At 48.4% G+C, this 14,639-nt stretch overlaps 2 protein-coding genes across 2 annotated transcripts in view; one reads left to right on the plus strand and one right to left on the minus strand.

Annotated features, from left to right (window-relative positions):
• Positions 1–2,293, minus strand: si:dkey-20d21.12 (uncharacterized protein LOC556245 homolog). Its single transcript, XM_041845942.2, has 4 exons — positions 2,028–2,293; positions 1,325–1,489; positions 991–1,194; positions 1–890 (listed from the first exon to the last, which is right to left on the minus strand). The coding sequence occupies exons 2-4, from the start codon at positions 1,482–1,484 to the stop codon at positions 754–756; spliced, it is 501 nt and encodes a 166-aa protein (XP_041701876.1). The 5' UTR covers positions 1,485–1,489; positions 2,028–2,293; the 3' UTR covers positions 1–753.
• Positions 2,294–2,396: 103 nt separating this feature from the next.
• LOC121538148 (aminomethyltransferase, mitochondrial-like) overlaps positions 2,397–14,639 on the plus strand; it is a 29,713-nt gene continuing 17,470 nt past the window's right edge. Inside the window, exons 1-2 of the mRNA XM_041845941.2 lie at positions 2,397–2,657; positions 14,067–14,279. Coding sequence (XP_041701875.1) covers positions 14,154–14,279 — 126 coding nt within the window. The 5' untranslated portion in view covers positions 2,397–2,657; positions 14,067–14,153. The remainder of the gene's footprint in view (positions 2,658–14,066; positions 14,280–14,639) is intronic.

A 14,639-nucleotide genomic window follows, 5' to 3' on the forward strand; every position in this document is an offset into this window, starting at 1 on the left:
TCATGTGACAAATACAATTTTATTTGAATATCACCTCTTTTGTTTATTTAGTTGGTGTACAGTGGCATCATTGCAATTCCACCAAGTGTATCAAATTGAAAACGTGCTAAGGCACTACCTCAGCGTATTCATTCTATACAATTCAGTTCCACTCGTGACATGTTTCAGTTTTGATAGTCAGACAGAATTTCCCAAATCAGCAAAGTGTTTCAGTAACAAAATGGCTGTGACATTTCATCATACATTTCCTGTCAAATGCATACATGTAAAAGAATACCACTTCTAAAAGTTACAGCTGTGTAAGTCACAGATCACATGGGCATCTCGAACCTCAACCATTTCTGTGTCCCTGTGCAGTTGTCTGAGTACATTCATTGTCAGTTCAAGAGTGTGGTCCTTTGTGCTGTGAAGTCCCTAAAGATGCTATAAAGTGTTCAGAACCCTACAATCATACTGTATGAGTCTATTCTTTGTGAGATTTGCCTAGCAAATCAAACAACTTATAAATATACAGTATATGGAAATTCTCTGTGGGTTTTCTAACACCCGGGCTCTTCTCATATGGGAGTAGGGGCCAGGGGTTGTTTCTGGACGGACCCAAGTTCCAATACCATGTGCAGGGAAGGGATTTGACTTGATGTTGGGACATGTAGTGTAACAGTTGGTGTAACAGTCTCATTGTCCAGGGGCCCCTAGGACAGGTCCCTCAGGGGCCAGGGGGTGAAGGGTGTTCCTTTCGGTGACCTCTGCTCCTCAGGGTCCTCCCGTGATGGCTGAGAGGTTATGGCGCAGCGCCTGCAGCTCCTGGATGAGTTGGGAGATCTTTAGGGCTGCAGCCTGTCTCTCCATCACTGCCTTAGTCAGGGACCGGAGAGCGCTGCCCTGCTGCACTGGAGGGGGGACGCAGAAACACAGTCACATAAAGGGACACCAAGGCAAAACGTGCATCGTTGGATTTCAGATCAAGAAAGAGTAAGTGAATAGCTTTACCTAAGAAATAGAAGATAACAAGCAGCATCAATAGCATCAGTGCTATCATGGTGTATCGAAACGAGGTGGGCGTCAACAGGTCTCGGAGCGTACTCTGACATCGACTTCTCATTGGATGCCCTGTCTGACAGACAATCGGTCTGTCCCTGAGATGGAGGTTCCCATTGGTGGAGGGAGCAGGAGGAAGAGGAGGTCGTCTGCTGCCTGAAGAGACCATAGAGACAGTGGAGATTATAGCGACTATAAGCAATGGGGAGCAATGAGCAGCACATTTCAGTGGTGCCTTTGGATGCAAGTCTATAGTTACACGATACAGCCTGGCAATGTCTGGTACCTTTGTGGTTGTATACTGGGTGGGTGCGGTGTAGGTCGTTGATGGACTCCACGGAATGTAGCTCGATCTCAGTCAGGTCCCTATCACTGATCCGAGTAAAAAATACTGGAGTGGTAGGGGATGATACTGAAGTGATAGGGGATGGAGGGGGTTTTGCCATTTACCCTGGAGGGAAGGAGGGAGAGAGAGAGAAGAGGGTGACAAAATTGAACCCACATGGCCTGTCGTAGACACCAGGTTTCTAAATGTTATTGCTGATAATCAAAATAAAACTGTTATCAGGAACTTGGAATTTGGACTCAGGGCCAAGACCAGTGGAGAGGTGATTGAGAACAGGCCCTTTGTCTGACTGATTGTTTCCACATGTCATGCCAAAATAAGAAGCCATTTCAGCCATGCAGCCTAGTTGATAACAGAAGAAATGTACTGTACAATAATGCTATAAGCACACTAAGCTGCTACATATTGGCATTGATAGGCAGTCACTATTATTTTGATATAAGGGACACAAATTCTCTTACACACAAAAACACATGCATGATTCATCAAATCAGACACTTCTACCCCATTTTTTATTCTGGTATCCAGGCTTCACCCAAAAAACACAATATCCATTAGTTTTCTCCACACAATCAATCAAGTGTCCAGCTAGTGCCATCCACCAAGCCAGCCACCTTGCCTTCTTCCCTCTCTCTGCTCTTACCTTCTGTTAACATAAAACAGAGGAGAAAGATACTGGATTCACGTGTCTCTGTGTGTGTCTCCTCAAGAACACAAAGCTGCTTTCAATACGTTCCCAATACGTGTCAACAACAAATGATGGAAAAGGTCAGGTGAATGCAGGATCATGATACACACAAACAAAATATTCATCACAACTGTATTAGCCTTCTGAAGAGAGTCCAGGTTGAAATATTGCCTTGTCACATGGAAGCGAGTCGAGTCGAGTCCCAGTGTTTTGTGTCTGTGTCTTGTGCCCCCAAACCCTGCCCTGCTCCCTGCTGCTAGCCCCTACCCTAACAGCTTCTACCCTAAAATAGAAGCTGGAACGAAGGTGGTATTAATAGCTGCTACTGGGCCATAGGTTCATTCAATTATCCAACAGGGGCAGAGGAGATACAGTAAGCAACAGAACCCAGAGCAAAGTGAAAGGTCCCCGAATATAAAAAGACTGCTTTTTAGTGTGTTAATATGTTATTAATATGCAATTCAACAAGTGATCTAATGACAGTTTAAAGCTAACAGTTTATCTATTCAATGTGAGACACAGCAGGCTATATTGAAGTGGATGAGGAGGTGCAATGGACTGGAACACATTGCTACTGCTTGAGAGGTAGGCTACGATCCACCCAGATCCAGAAATGTTGCAGTTTTAAATAAAGTTTGCTCCAATTCTACACATTTTGCCATGGTGCGGAGATAAGTTTGAGCAATTTTACAACTCATTTCATGCAATTCTACTCATTTTGCCATGGGGTGGAGAGGAAAATGTGCTGTTCTACAGCTAATTTCCTGCAATTCTACACATTTTGCCATAGGGTGGAGTTTGCAGTTTTTAATATGATATCTGAGTGAGTCTGACTAACAAAATCAATGGGAGGCTCTCTGCCGGTAATTCGACCATAATTACTAAATTTATATAGCTGGCTAATAGACTAACTTGGGCTAATTGGGCTAATTGCCTGACTATCAGTGACTCAGTAACAAGAGAAAAACTGTTGATGCGCAACCAAATTTTGAAATTGCACCTTGTGTATTCTACTATTCTTACTTGCAACAGTAAGTTAAGACCCCGACTGAGTAGAAAACACATTTAAAACATTACAATTATTTGATCAAAGACAGTAAGACAGAGCGTGCAAACATTTTGTTATAACATCTTCATTACTATACAATCAAATCTAATTATATTTGTCACATACACGTGTTTAGCAGATGTTATTGCGGGTGTAGCGAAATGCTTGTGCTTCTAGCTCCGACAGTGCAGTAATATCTAACAAGTAATATCTAACAATTTCACAATATACAGTGGGGAAAAAAAGTATTTAGTCAGCCACCAATTGTGCAAGTTCTCCCACTTAAAAAGATGAGAGAGGCCTGTAATTTTCATCATAGGTACACGTCAACTATGACAGACAAAATGAGAATTTTTTTTCTCCAGAAAATCACATTGTAGGATTTTTAATGAATTTATTTGCAAATTATGGTGGAAAATAAGTATTTGGTCAATAACAAAAGTTTCTCAATACTTTGTTATATACCCTTTGTTGGCGATGACACAGGTCAAGGTTTTCACACACTGTTGCTGGTATTTTGGCCCATTCCTCCATGCAGATCTCCTCTAGAGCAGTGATGTTTTGGGGCTGTCGCTGGGCAACACGGACTTTCAACTACCTCCAAAGATTTTCTATGGGGTTGAGATCTGGAGACTGGCTAGGCCACTCCAGGACCTTGAAATGCTTCTTACGAAGCCACTCCTTTGTTGCCCGGGCGGTGTGTTTAGGATCATTGTCATGCTGAAAGACCCAGCCACGTTTCATCTTCAATGCCCTTGCTGATGGAAGGAGGTTTTCACTCAAAATCTCACGATACATGGCCCCATTCATTCTTTCCTTTACACGGATCAGTCGTCCTGGTCCCTTTGTAGAAAAACAGCCCCAAGGCATGATGTTTCCACCCCCATACTTCACAGTAGGTATGGTGTTCTTTGGATGCAACTCAGCATTCTTTGTCCTCCAAACACGACGAGTTGAGATTTTACCAAAAAGTTATATTTTGGTTTCATCTGACATTCTCCCAATCCTCTTCTGGATCATCCAAATGCACTCTAGCAAACTTCAGACGGGCCTGGACATGTACTGGCTTAAGCAGGGGGGACACGTCTGGCACTGCAGGATTTGAGTCCCTGGCGGCGTAGTGTGTTACTGATGGTAGGCTTTGTTACTTTGGTCCCAGCTCTCTGCAGGTCATTCACTAGGTCCCCCCGTGTGGTTCTGGGATTTTTGCTCACCGTTCTTGTGATCATTTTGACCCCACGGGGTGAGATCTTGCGTGGAGCCCCAGATCGAGGGAGATTATCAGTGGTCTTGTATGTCTTCCATTTCCTAATAATTGCTCCCACAGTTGATTTCTTCAAACCAAGCTGCTTACCTATTGCAGATTCAGTCTTCCCAGCCTGGTGCAGGTCTACAATTTTGTTTCTGGTGTCCTTTGACAGCTCTTTGGTCTTGGCCATAGTGGAGTTTGGAGTGTGACTGTTTGAGGTTGTGGACAGGTGTCTTTTATACTGATAACAAGTTCAAACAGGTGCAATTAATACAGGTAACGAGTGGAGGACAGAGGAGCCTCTTAAAGAAGAAGTTACAGGTCTGTGAGAGCCAGAAATCTTGCTTGTTTGTAGGTGACCAAATACTTATTTTCCACCATAATTTGCAAATAAATTCATTAAAAATCCTACAATGTGATTTTCTGGATTTTTTTTCTCAATTTGTCTGTCATAGTTGACGTGTACCTATGATGAAAATTACAGGCCTCTCTCATCTTTTTAAGTGTGAGAACTTGCACAATTGGTGGCTGACTAAATACTTTTTTTCCCCACTGTATACCCAATACACACAAATCTAAGTAAGGAATGGAATTTAAGAATATCTACATATATGGACAAGCAATGACAGAGCGGCATGGACTAAGATACAGTAGAATATTATAGAATGGAATGCAGTATATACATATGAGATGAGTAGTGCCAGATATGTAAACATTATTAAAGTGACTAGTGTTCCATCTTTGATGCACCTGTACTGACCTCGCCTTCTGGATGATAGAGGGGTGAACAGGCAGTGGCTCGGGTGGATGATGGCCTTGATGATCTTTTTGGCCTTCCTGTGACATTGGGTGCTGTAGGTGTCCTGGAGGGTGGATAGTTTGCCCCCAGTAATGCGTTCAGCAGACCGCACCACCCTCTGGAGAGCCCTGCGGTTGCGGGCGGTGCAGTTGCCGTACCAGGCGGTGATAAAGCCCGACAGGATGCTCTCAATTGTGCATCTGTAAAAGTTTGTGAGGGTTTTAGGTGCCAAGCCAAATTTCTTCAGCCTCCTGAGGTTGAAGAGGCTCTGTTGTGCCTTCTTCACCCCACTGTCTGCGTGGGTGGACCATTTCAGTTTGTCAGTGATGTGTACGCCAAGGAACTTGAAGCTTTCCACCTTTTCCACTGCGGTCCCGTCGATGTGGATAGGGGGGTGCACCCTCTGCTGTTTCCTGAAGTCCATGATCATCTCCTTTGTTTTGTTGACGTTGAGTATGAGGTTATTTTCCTGGCACCACACTCCCAGAGCCCTCACCTCCTCCCTGTAGGCTGTCTCGTCATTGTTGGTAATCAAGCCTACTTCTGTTGTGTCGTCTGCAAACTTGATGATTGAGTTGGAGGTGTGCTTGGCCACACAGTCATGGGTGAACAGGGAGTACAGGAGGGGCCTGAGCACGCACCCTTGTGGGGCCCCAGTGTTGAGGATCAGCGAAGTGGAGATGTCACCACCTGGGGCGGCCCGTCAGGAAGTCCAGGACCCAGTTGCACAGGGTGGGGTTTAGACCCAGGGCCTCAAGCTTAATGATGAGCTTGGAGGGTACTATGGTGTTGAATGCTGAGCTATAGTCAATGAACAGCATTCTTACATAGGTATTCCTCTTGTCCTGATGAGATAGGGCAGTGTGATGGCGATTGCATCGTCTGTGGATCTATTGGGGCAGTAAGCAAATTGAAATTGGTCTAGGGTGACAGGTAAGGTAGAGGTGATATGATCCTTGACTAGTCTCTCAAAGCACTTCATGATGACAGAGGTGAGTGCTACGGTGCGATAGTCATTTAGTTCAGTTACCTTTGCTTTCTTGGGTACAGGAACAATGGTGGCCATATTGAAGAATGTGGGGACAGCAGACTGGGAAAGGGAGAGATTGAATATGTCCGTAAACACACCAGCCAGCTGGTCTGCGCATGCTCTGAGGACGCGGCTAGGGATGCAGTCTGGGCCGGCAGCCTTGCGGGGGTTAACATGCTTAAATGTCTTACTCACGTCGGCCACGGAGAAGGAGAGGCCACAGTCCTTGGTAGTGGGCCTCGTCAGTGGCACTGTGTTATCCTCAAAGCAGGCGAAGAAGGTGTCGGCAACGTGGCTGGTTTTCCTTTTGTAGTCTGTGATTGTCTGTAGACCCTGCCACATACGTCTCGTGTCTGAGCCGTTGAATTGCGACTCCACTTTTTCTCTATACTGATGTTTTGCCAGTTTAATTGTCTTGCGGAGTGAGTAGCTACACTGTTTGTATTCTGCCATATTCCCAGTCACCTTGCCATGGTTAAATGCGGTGGTTCGCGCTTTCAGTTTTGCGCGAATGCTGCCATCTATCCACGGTCCTTCTTCTTCTTCTTCAGTGGGGTTTATCGGCGGTTGGCATCCAAAGTTATGGTGCATTACCGCAACCTACTGTACTGGAGTGTGGGCCAGAGACAGGGAGAAACTAAATCCTACCTGCCAGCCCCGTTGCTTTAAAAAAAGCTAACAAAATATTTGAGACTACATCTAATGACGTTCTACTCAATATACTCTTTAAACTAATTTCCTGTATCCCCTTCTCCTTCATACTAGATCTCATCCTCTCTCTTTCCCTCTGATACTGCCCACACTGTAACAATACATGCTCCACGGTCTCTGTTTCCTGACAATAATCACACTTTCCTGTTGGATGCTTTCCTATCACATTTAATGTCTTATTCAACTGGCTGTGTCCCAAAATAACCTCCTCTCTTCTGTCCCTTCCTGCCGTCCTCCCCTCCCCGACTTTCCTCTGTACTTGAAATAAATGCCTTCCCTTATTATCTCTATTCCACTGCTCCTGCCATCTCTGCACCAACACTGTATATATCAGTATTTTTGCCTCTGCCTTGCTCATTGAAACTTCAACGTCAACATCCCCACTACTAAGTGCTTGTTTAGCCAGTTCATCTACTGCCTCGTTCCCCTCCACCCCCACATGGGCTGGGACCCAACTAAATCTTATCTGAATACCCATCTGTTTAATCCTGCCATTGGTTTGTAGCACCTCATAAAGCAGGTCTTGTCTGCTACATGAGCTAAAGGACTGGAGACTCATTAACACTGCACATGAATCAGAGCAAATAACTACTCTGTCTTGTTTGACTTCCTCCATCCACCTCTCCAAGTTTCTCCCATATAACCTTAATGTAACGATCCCGGCAGTCTGAGTCGGGTCCTGTCTGTGGACTAGTTGTTATGTTCGTGATCTCCAGTTTCCCGAGGGTTCTGGAACGCTCCGGGGAGCTCTCTTGATTTCCGCACCTGCATCCCATCAGCAATCTGCACACCTGGTCCTGATCATCACCCTTCTTAGGCTCTGGCCTAACATCCATTCCCTGCCGGATCGTTAGCCATGAACAGTAGGTTTACCAGAGTATCAGTCTTAGAGCCTAGCGTTAGTTTTGTTGTTTTTGCACCTTGTTGGTTTGTTGCTTACTTACCCCCGTTTTGTTCCATCTGCAGTCACCCGTCCGGAACCTTCATCCAACCTCTGCCTGGTGGTCGGCGGCTGCCGACCCAGGATGGGATCAACCACTGCACCCCCCAACAACTAATCAACGCCGCCCGCTCTGTTCCCTGGATTATTCAGCATCACTCTTGAACTTGTAAATAAACACTCACCTTCGTTTCAACTTACCTTGTCCTGGTCTGCTTCTGGGTTCTGGCTTAGCAACTCGTGACAGAACGATCCGGCCAGTAATGAACCCAGCGGACCTGGACTCTGTTCGCCATGCCATTACCCAGCAGGAGAAGATGTTGGGCCATCATAGCACGGTACTACAGGAGATCGCGTTGTCAGTTCGGAACCTTTCTACCGGTCTGACGGAGGTCCAGAACCAACGCAAGTGTCCGGTGGAAGATCCACTACCGGTTTCACCCATCTCGCCTGCCGCTTCTGAAGCTGTGTCCTTCCGTGAGCCCAAGGTTCCGACACCGGATAAATATGAGGGGGAGCTGGGAAGATGCCGTTCCTTCCTTATGCAGTGTGGATTAGTGTTCGATCTACAGCCCTACTCTTATGCCACAGACAAGGCTAGGATAGCCTTTGTGATTGAGTTGCTGCGTGGTCGAGCGCTGGAGTGGGCTTCAGCCGTTTGGGAACGACAGGATCCCTGCATGGCTTCATACCAGGGGTTCACGGCCGAGATGAGGAAGCTCTTCGACCATTCCGTCCGAGGGAGGGACGCAGCTAGGCGCCTGTTTTCGCTTCGCCAAGGAACTCGCAGCGTGGCCGACTTCGTGATCGAGTTCAAGACGTTGGCTGTGGAGAGTGGGTGGAATGAGGAGGCTCTGCAAGCGGCCTTTTACCAGGGTCTGTCGGAGCAGCTCAAGGATGAGTTGATCTCCTATCCGGAGTCTAGTGACCTGGACAGCTTGGTAGCCTTGTCTATTCGGGTGGATAATCGAGTCCGAGAGCGAAGGAGGGAGAAGCAATGGGCTCCGTCCAACCGATCAGCTTCTCAGGTTCCAGTCGGGTCGTCAAACTGCGCGGCTCGCTAAAGTTGGGAGGACTTTTAGCGAGCCAGTTTCGACCTCTCAATACCTCTGTCAGACCCCGTTTCCCGGCTACCCTTATGAACAGGAATCAGAGCTTAGCGATTAACGCTTTTATCGATTCAGGTGCCGATGGAAGCTTTCTAGATGCCGAGTTGGTGGAACAGCTGGGGCTTTCCAAGGAGCAATTGCCGGAAGCCATTGAAGCTACCACTCTGGACGGCAGTAGTCTGGCACGTATCACGATGAGGACTGAACCGGTTAAGATGCGGTTGTCGGGGAATCATTCTGAGATGATTTCATTCTTCATTCTGCCGTCTTCCCAGGTTCCTCTGGTCCTTGGATACCCCTGGCTGAAGGAACACAATCCCACGTTCGATTGGGTGACGGGCAAGGTAACGAGTTGGAGCCTTGATTGTCATGCTAACTGTCTCAAGACTGCCTGCCCCCATTCGGTTCCCAGTCAGGTGATTGAGGCTAAACCCCCAGATTTGTCCCTGGTTCCCGAGACATATCACGATTTGGGGGAAGTTTTCAGTAAGCAGAAGGCTCTGTCACTCCCTCCCCACCGACCATATGATTGTGCCATCAACCTGTTCCCTGGAGCTGTCTACCCCAAGGGAAGGTTATACAGTATCTCCCGACCTGAACGTGAGGCTTTGGAGACCTACATCAAGGAGTCCCTAGCTGCTGGTCTCGTTCGTCCCTCGTCATCACCCCTGGGGGCAGGATTCTTCTTTGTGGGTAAGAAGGATGGCTCTCTTCGACCGTGTATTGATTATCGGGGGTTGAATGACATCACGGTCAAGAACAAGTATCCCCTGCCCTTGATGAGTTCTGCCTTCGACTCCTTACAGGGTGCTACGGTGTTCACCAAGCTAGACCTACGCAATGCGTATCACATGGTCCGGATCAGAGAGGGGGACGAGTGGTTGACGGGTTTCAATACACCGATGGGTCACTTCGAGTATCAGGTGATGCCGTTTGGACTGACCAATGCTCCAGCGGTATTCCAGAGTATGGTGAACGACGTCCTGAGAGATATGATCGGTCTCTTTGTGTTTGTTTACCTGGATGACATTCTGATCTTCTCGAAGGAACCTTCCGACCACGTCCAGCATGTCCGGCAGGTTCTGCAGCGATTGTTGGAGAATCGCCTGTTCGTGAAGGCCGAGAAGTGCGAGTTTCACGCCCACACGACATCCTTTCTCGGGTACATCATCTCCAGGGGAGAGATTAGGATGGACCAGGAGAAGGTTAGGGCGGTTCTGGAATGGGCCCAGCCCGGTACGAGATTGCAGCTCCAGAGATTTTTGGGGTTTGCGAATTTCTACCGCAGATTCATCCGGGATTACAGCCGTGTGGCCGCTCCGTTAACTGCCTTGACTTCCAGTATCAGGACCTTCAAGTGGAATCCGGAGGCGGATCGAGCGTTTCTGGATTTGAAGAGGCGATTCACCAACGCACCGATTCTCTCTCAACCGGACACGGCCCGTCAGTTCGTCGTTGAAGTGGACGCGTCTGATGTGGGAGTTGGCGCCATCCTGTCGCAGCGATGCTCCACGGACAGTAAACTCCATCCCTGCGCCTACTACTCTCGTCGCCTTTCGCCTGCGGAGAGGAATTACGATGTGGGTAACCGGGAGCTTCTCGCGGTGAAACTTGCCTTGGAGGAGTGGCGCCACTGGTTGGAGGGGGCGGAGCAACCGTTTATTGTCTGGACTGACCACAAGAATCTTGCTTACGTGCAATCGGCTAAACGTCTCAACTCCCGTCAGGCCAGGTGGGCGTTGTTTTTCGGACGATTCAAGTTTTCCCTGACGTTCCGACCTGGATCTAAGAACGGCAAGGCGGACGCCTTGTCCCGGATGTTCTCCAAGACGGAGGAGAGTGGGTCCAAGACCGAGACAATTCTCCCCCGGAACTGCGTCGTGGGAGCAGTTATGTGGAAGATTGAGGAGGAGGTGCTGGCGGCCCTTCGGACTCAGCCCGGTCCCGGTAACGGTCCACCCGGTCGGTTGTTTGTGCCTGAGTCGGTTCGTCCTGCTGTCCTCAAATGGTCCCACGCCAGCAAGATGGCTTGTCACCCTGGCGTGGCTCGGACAATGGCGTTTCTTCGCAGACGTTTTTGGTGGCCTGCCATGGCCGAGGATACTCGGGGTTATGTTGCTGCCTGTCCAGTGTGTGCGCAGAATAAGAGTACCAATCGGCCCAGCTCTGGACTACTTCACCCCCTTCCTATTCCCCGGCGACCATGGTCGCATCTGGCCCTGGACTTTGTCACTGGGTTGCCCGCTTCTGAGGGGAACACGGTCGTTCTGACTATCGTGGACAGATTCAGCAAGTTCGCCCACTTTGTGCCTATTGCCAAGCTTCCCTCTGCCTCGGAGACGTCCGAGATCCTGGTTAGGGAGGTTTTCAGGGTCCACGGGTTGCCCAGTGATATCGTTTCCGACCGTGGCCCTCAGTTTACCTCTGCTGTCTGGAAGTCCTTCTGTTTGGCCATTGGAGCTACAGTCAGTCTCACATCTGGTTTTCACCCCCAATCTAATGGTCAGGCGGAGAGAGCCAACCAGAAGATGGAATCCACGCTACGCTGTCTGGCCTCTTCCAACCCCACCTCCTGGGTCTCTCAGTTGCCTTGGGTTGAGTATGCCCACAATACTCTCCCTACATCTGCCACTGGGATGTCTCCCTTCCAGTGCCTGTATGGCTACCAACCTCCCTTGTTCCCTTCTCAGGAGAAGGAGCTCTCAGTGCCTTCTGTTCAGGTCCATATTCGTCGTTGCCACCGGACCTGGCATCGGGCCAGAAAAGCACTCCTTAGAGTTTCGGACCGGTATCAGCTCCAGGCGAATCGTCGCCGGATCCCCGCTCCCACCTACACCATCGGAGATAGGGTCTGGTTGGCCACACGGGATCTTCCTTTACGGACTGAGTCTAGGAAGTTGTTACCGAAGTTCATTGGTCCGTTTGTGGTGGAGAAGGTGATCAATCCGGTGGCAGTTCGACTCAAACTCCCGAGGACGCTCAGAGTCCATCCCACCTTTCATGTCTCCTGCCTCAAGCCTGTTTTCCTCAGTCCTCTGTTGCCTCCTCCGCCTCCTCCTCCTCCTCCTCGGATGATCGGAGGTGGTCCTGCCTACACGGTGCGTCGCATCATGGATTCCAGACGGCGGGGCCGGGGTTTCCAGTATCTCGTGGACTGGGAGGGGTATGGTCCTGAAGAGAGGAGTTGGATTCCGCGGCGACAGGTCCTAGATGCTGACCTCATCAGTGACTTCTACCGCCTCCATCCTGGCGCTCCGGGGAGTCCGCCCGGTGGCGTTCGTCGGAGGGGGGTACTGTAACGATCCCGGCAGTCTGAGTCGGGTCCTGTCTGTGGACTAGTTGTTATGTTCGTGATCTCCAGTTTCCCGAGGGTTCTGGAACGCTCCCGGGGAGCTCTCTTGATTTCCGCACCTGCATCCCATCAGCAATCTGCACACCTGGTCCTGATCATCACCCTTCTTAGGCTCTGGCCTAACATCCATTCCCTGCCGGATCGTTAGCCATGAACAGTAGGTTTACCAGAGTATCAGTCTTAGAGCCTAGCGTTAGTTTTGTTGTTTTTGCACCTTGTTGGTTTGTTGCTTACTTACCCCCGTTTTGTTCCATCTGCAGTCACCCGTCCGGAACCTTCATCCAACCTCTGCCTGGTGGTCGGCGGCTGCCGACCCAGGATGGGATCAACCACTGCACCCCCCAACAACTAATCAACGCCGCCCGCTCTGTTCCCTGGATTATTCAGCATCACTCTTGAACTTGTAAATAAACACTCACCTTCGTTTCAACTTACCTTGTCCTGGTCTGCTTCTGGGTTCTGGCTTAGCAACTCGTGACACTTAAGCATACCTCATCTCCCACCTTCCTCCTGGTAAAGAACACTGTTTGAGTTTTCTCTACAGAGAACCTGAATCCCCACATTAATGCCCACCACTCTACCTCATCAATTGCTTCCTGTACCTTCCTGACTATGTATGGCACATTTCTTCCCCTCTTCCATAAGGCACCATCATCTGCAAATAATGACCTCCCTATATCCGGCTGTACTTGAGAGTAAACATCATTGATCATGATTGAGAACAACAGAGGACTAATCACGCTCCCCTGTGGTGTACTGTTATCCACCAAGTAGCTGCCTGATAAAGACTTCCCCACCCTCACCTGGATAGACCTTCCAAACAGGAAATCCTTTATCCAGTTGTACGTTCTTCCTCCTACCCCCATAATATCAAGCTTGATTAACAACCCCTCCTTCCACATCATATCATACGCCTTCTCCACATAAAAAAAAGACAGCTACAACAGTCTCCTTGTTCAACTGAGCCTTCCTGACTTCTGCTTCTAAGCAGAGCACTCGATCCATATTTCCCCTACCCTTCCTGAACCCACTCTGATGTGGCGATACTAGCCCTCTGCTCTCCAGGAAGTAAGTTAGCCTCTCCGTAATCATACGTTCCATAATCTTACATACATGCGATGTTAAAGCTATTGGCCGATAGCTTGTTGGCATCGTGGGTCCTTCCTGGGCTTCCGGATTGGTACCACTACTGCCTCCTTCCAACTGCCTGGTAGTTTCCCCTCCTCCCACACTGCTGTACAACACCAATACCTTATCCAGTGCCTCATCACTAAAGATGGGAAAACATAACACAGCACACCTCATCTTTCCCAGGTGAAGTTAACCCAGCCTTACCTATTGCTCTTTTCACCTCTGCCCTGGTAAATGGTGCATTCAACGCATCATTTACATCCTCCCTCCTATCCAGAACTCCAGGATGCTCCTCTCTTGTGTTCTCTCTACCCCTCTGCCCCTCCTCTGACAGATTTGCGGAGCTATGCACTTGGACAAATGCTTTGGCCATCATCTCTGCTTTCTCCTCATCTGTTACTGCCACATCCTCCCTATCCACGGTTTCTAGTCACCTATACACTTCCTGATAAACTATTACAATATGCATCATATTTATGAATATAAATAAAAAAAATACAAGTGTAGAAACAAATAGTTTACAGCCCCGCCTGTGTAGTGTTTTTCTCCATGTTTGAAGAATGTCTAACTTAATAAACTACATTTCCCAAAATACATTGCTCTGACCAGGGTCGCTGTTTTGCAGAGAAAGCAGAATTCTGAGTACGGAGTCTAAAGTGTTGGCGACAGCGAAGTGTTTCTGGAACGTGATTTCGTCTGCAAGGAAGATACGATGTGTGCTCGGATGCTGTCTGGCGGCCGCAGGTTCGGATTCGGTTTCCGAGTTCCGAGGGAGTGTCTACAGAGCGCTGGACTCGGATTAGCGGAGAGGCGGGAGAGGCATGCTTCAAATTCAGAGGTACTGTTCCATCAACCTGCAGGGCAAATTTCTACAGCTCACTAAAAGCCACCCAAAACGTAACAATTCTAAAGGATTTGTATATGCAGTTGGCCTTGTGCTAGAAAGATTGAATATTAATTTCAACCTTCTTTTGGTTAATTTTTTCATATTTTAATAATTTAGCAGACGCTCTTATCCAGAGCGACTTACTGGAGTAATTAGGGTTAAGTGCCTTGCTCAAGGGCACATCGACAGATTTTTCACCTAGTCGGCTCTGGGATTAGAACCAGCGACATTTCGATTACTGGCACAACGCTCGTAACCACTAAACTACCTGCCGCCATATATAAGATCTCGATGTATTTTGTTATCAAACTT

The sequence above is a fragment of the Coregonus clupeaformis genome, chromosome 24 (assembly GCF_020615455.1).
Source record: "Coregonus clupeaformis isolate EN_2021a chromosome 24, ASM2061545v1, whole genome shotgun sequence".
NCBI lineage: Eukaryota > Metazoa > Chordata > Actinopteri > Salmoniformes > Salmonidae > Coregonus > Coregonus clupeaformis.

Coding starts and splice junctions, on each gene's coding strand:
- si:dkey-20d21.12 (XM_041845942.2), bottom strand. CDS start 1,484: ATGGCAAAACCCCCTCCATCCCCTATCACTTCAGTATCATCCCCTACC. Junction 1,195..1,324: donor CCCAGTATACAACCACAAAG/GTACCAGACATT, acceptor TGGTCTCTTCAG/GCAGCAGACGACCTCCTCTT. Junction 891..990: donor TGTTATCTTCTATTTCTTAG/GTAAAGCTATTC, acceptor TCCCCCCTCCAG/TGCAGCAGGGCAGCGCTCTC.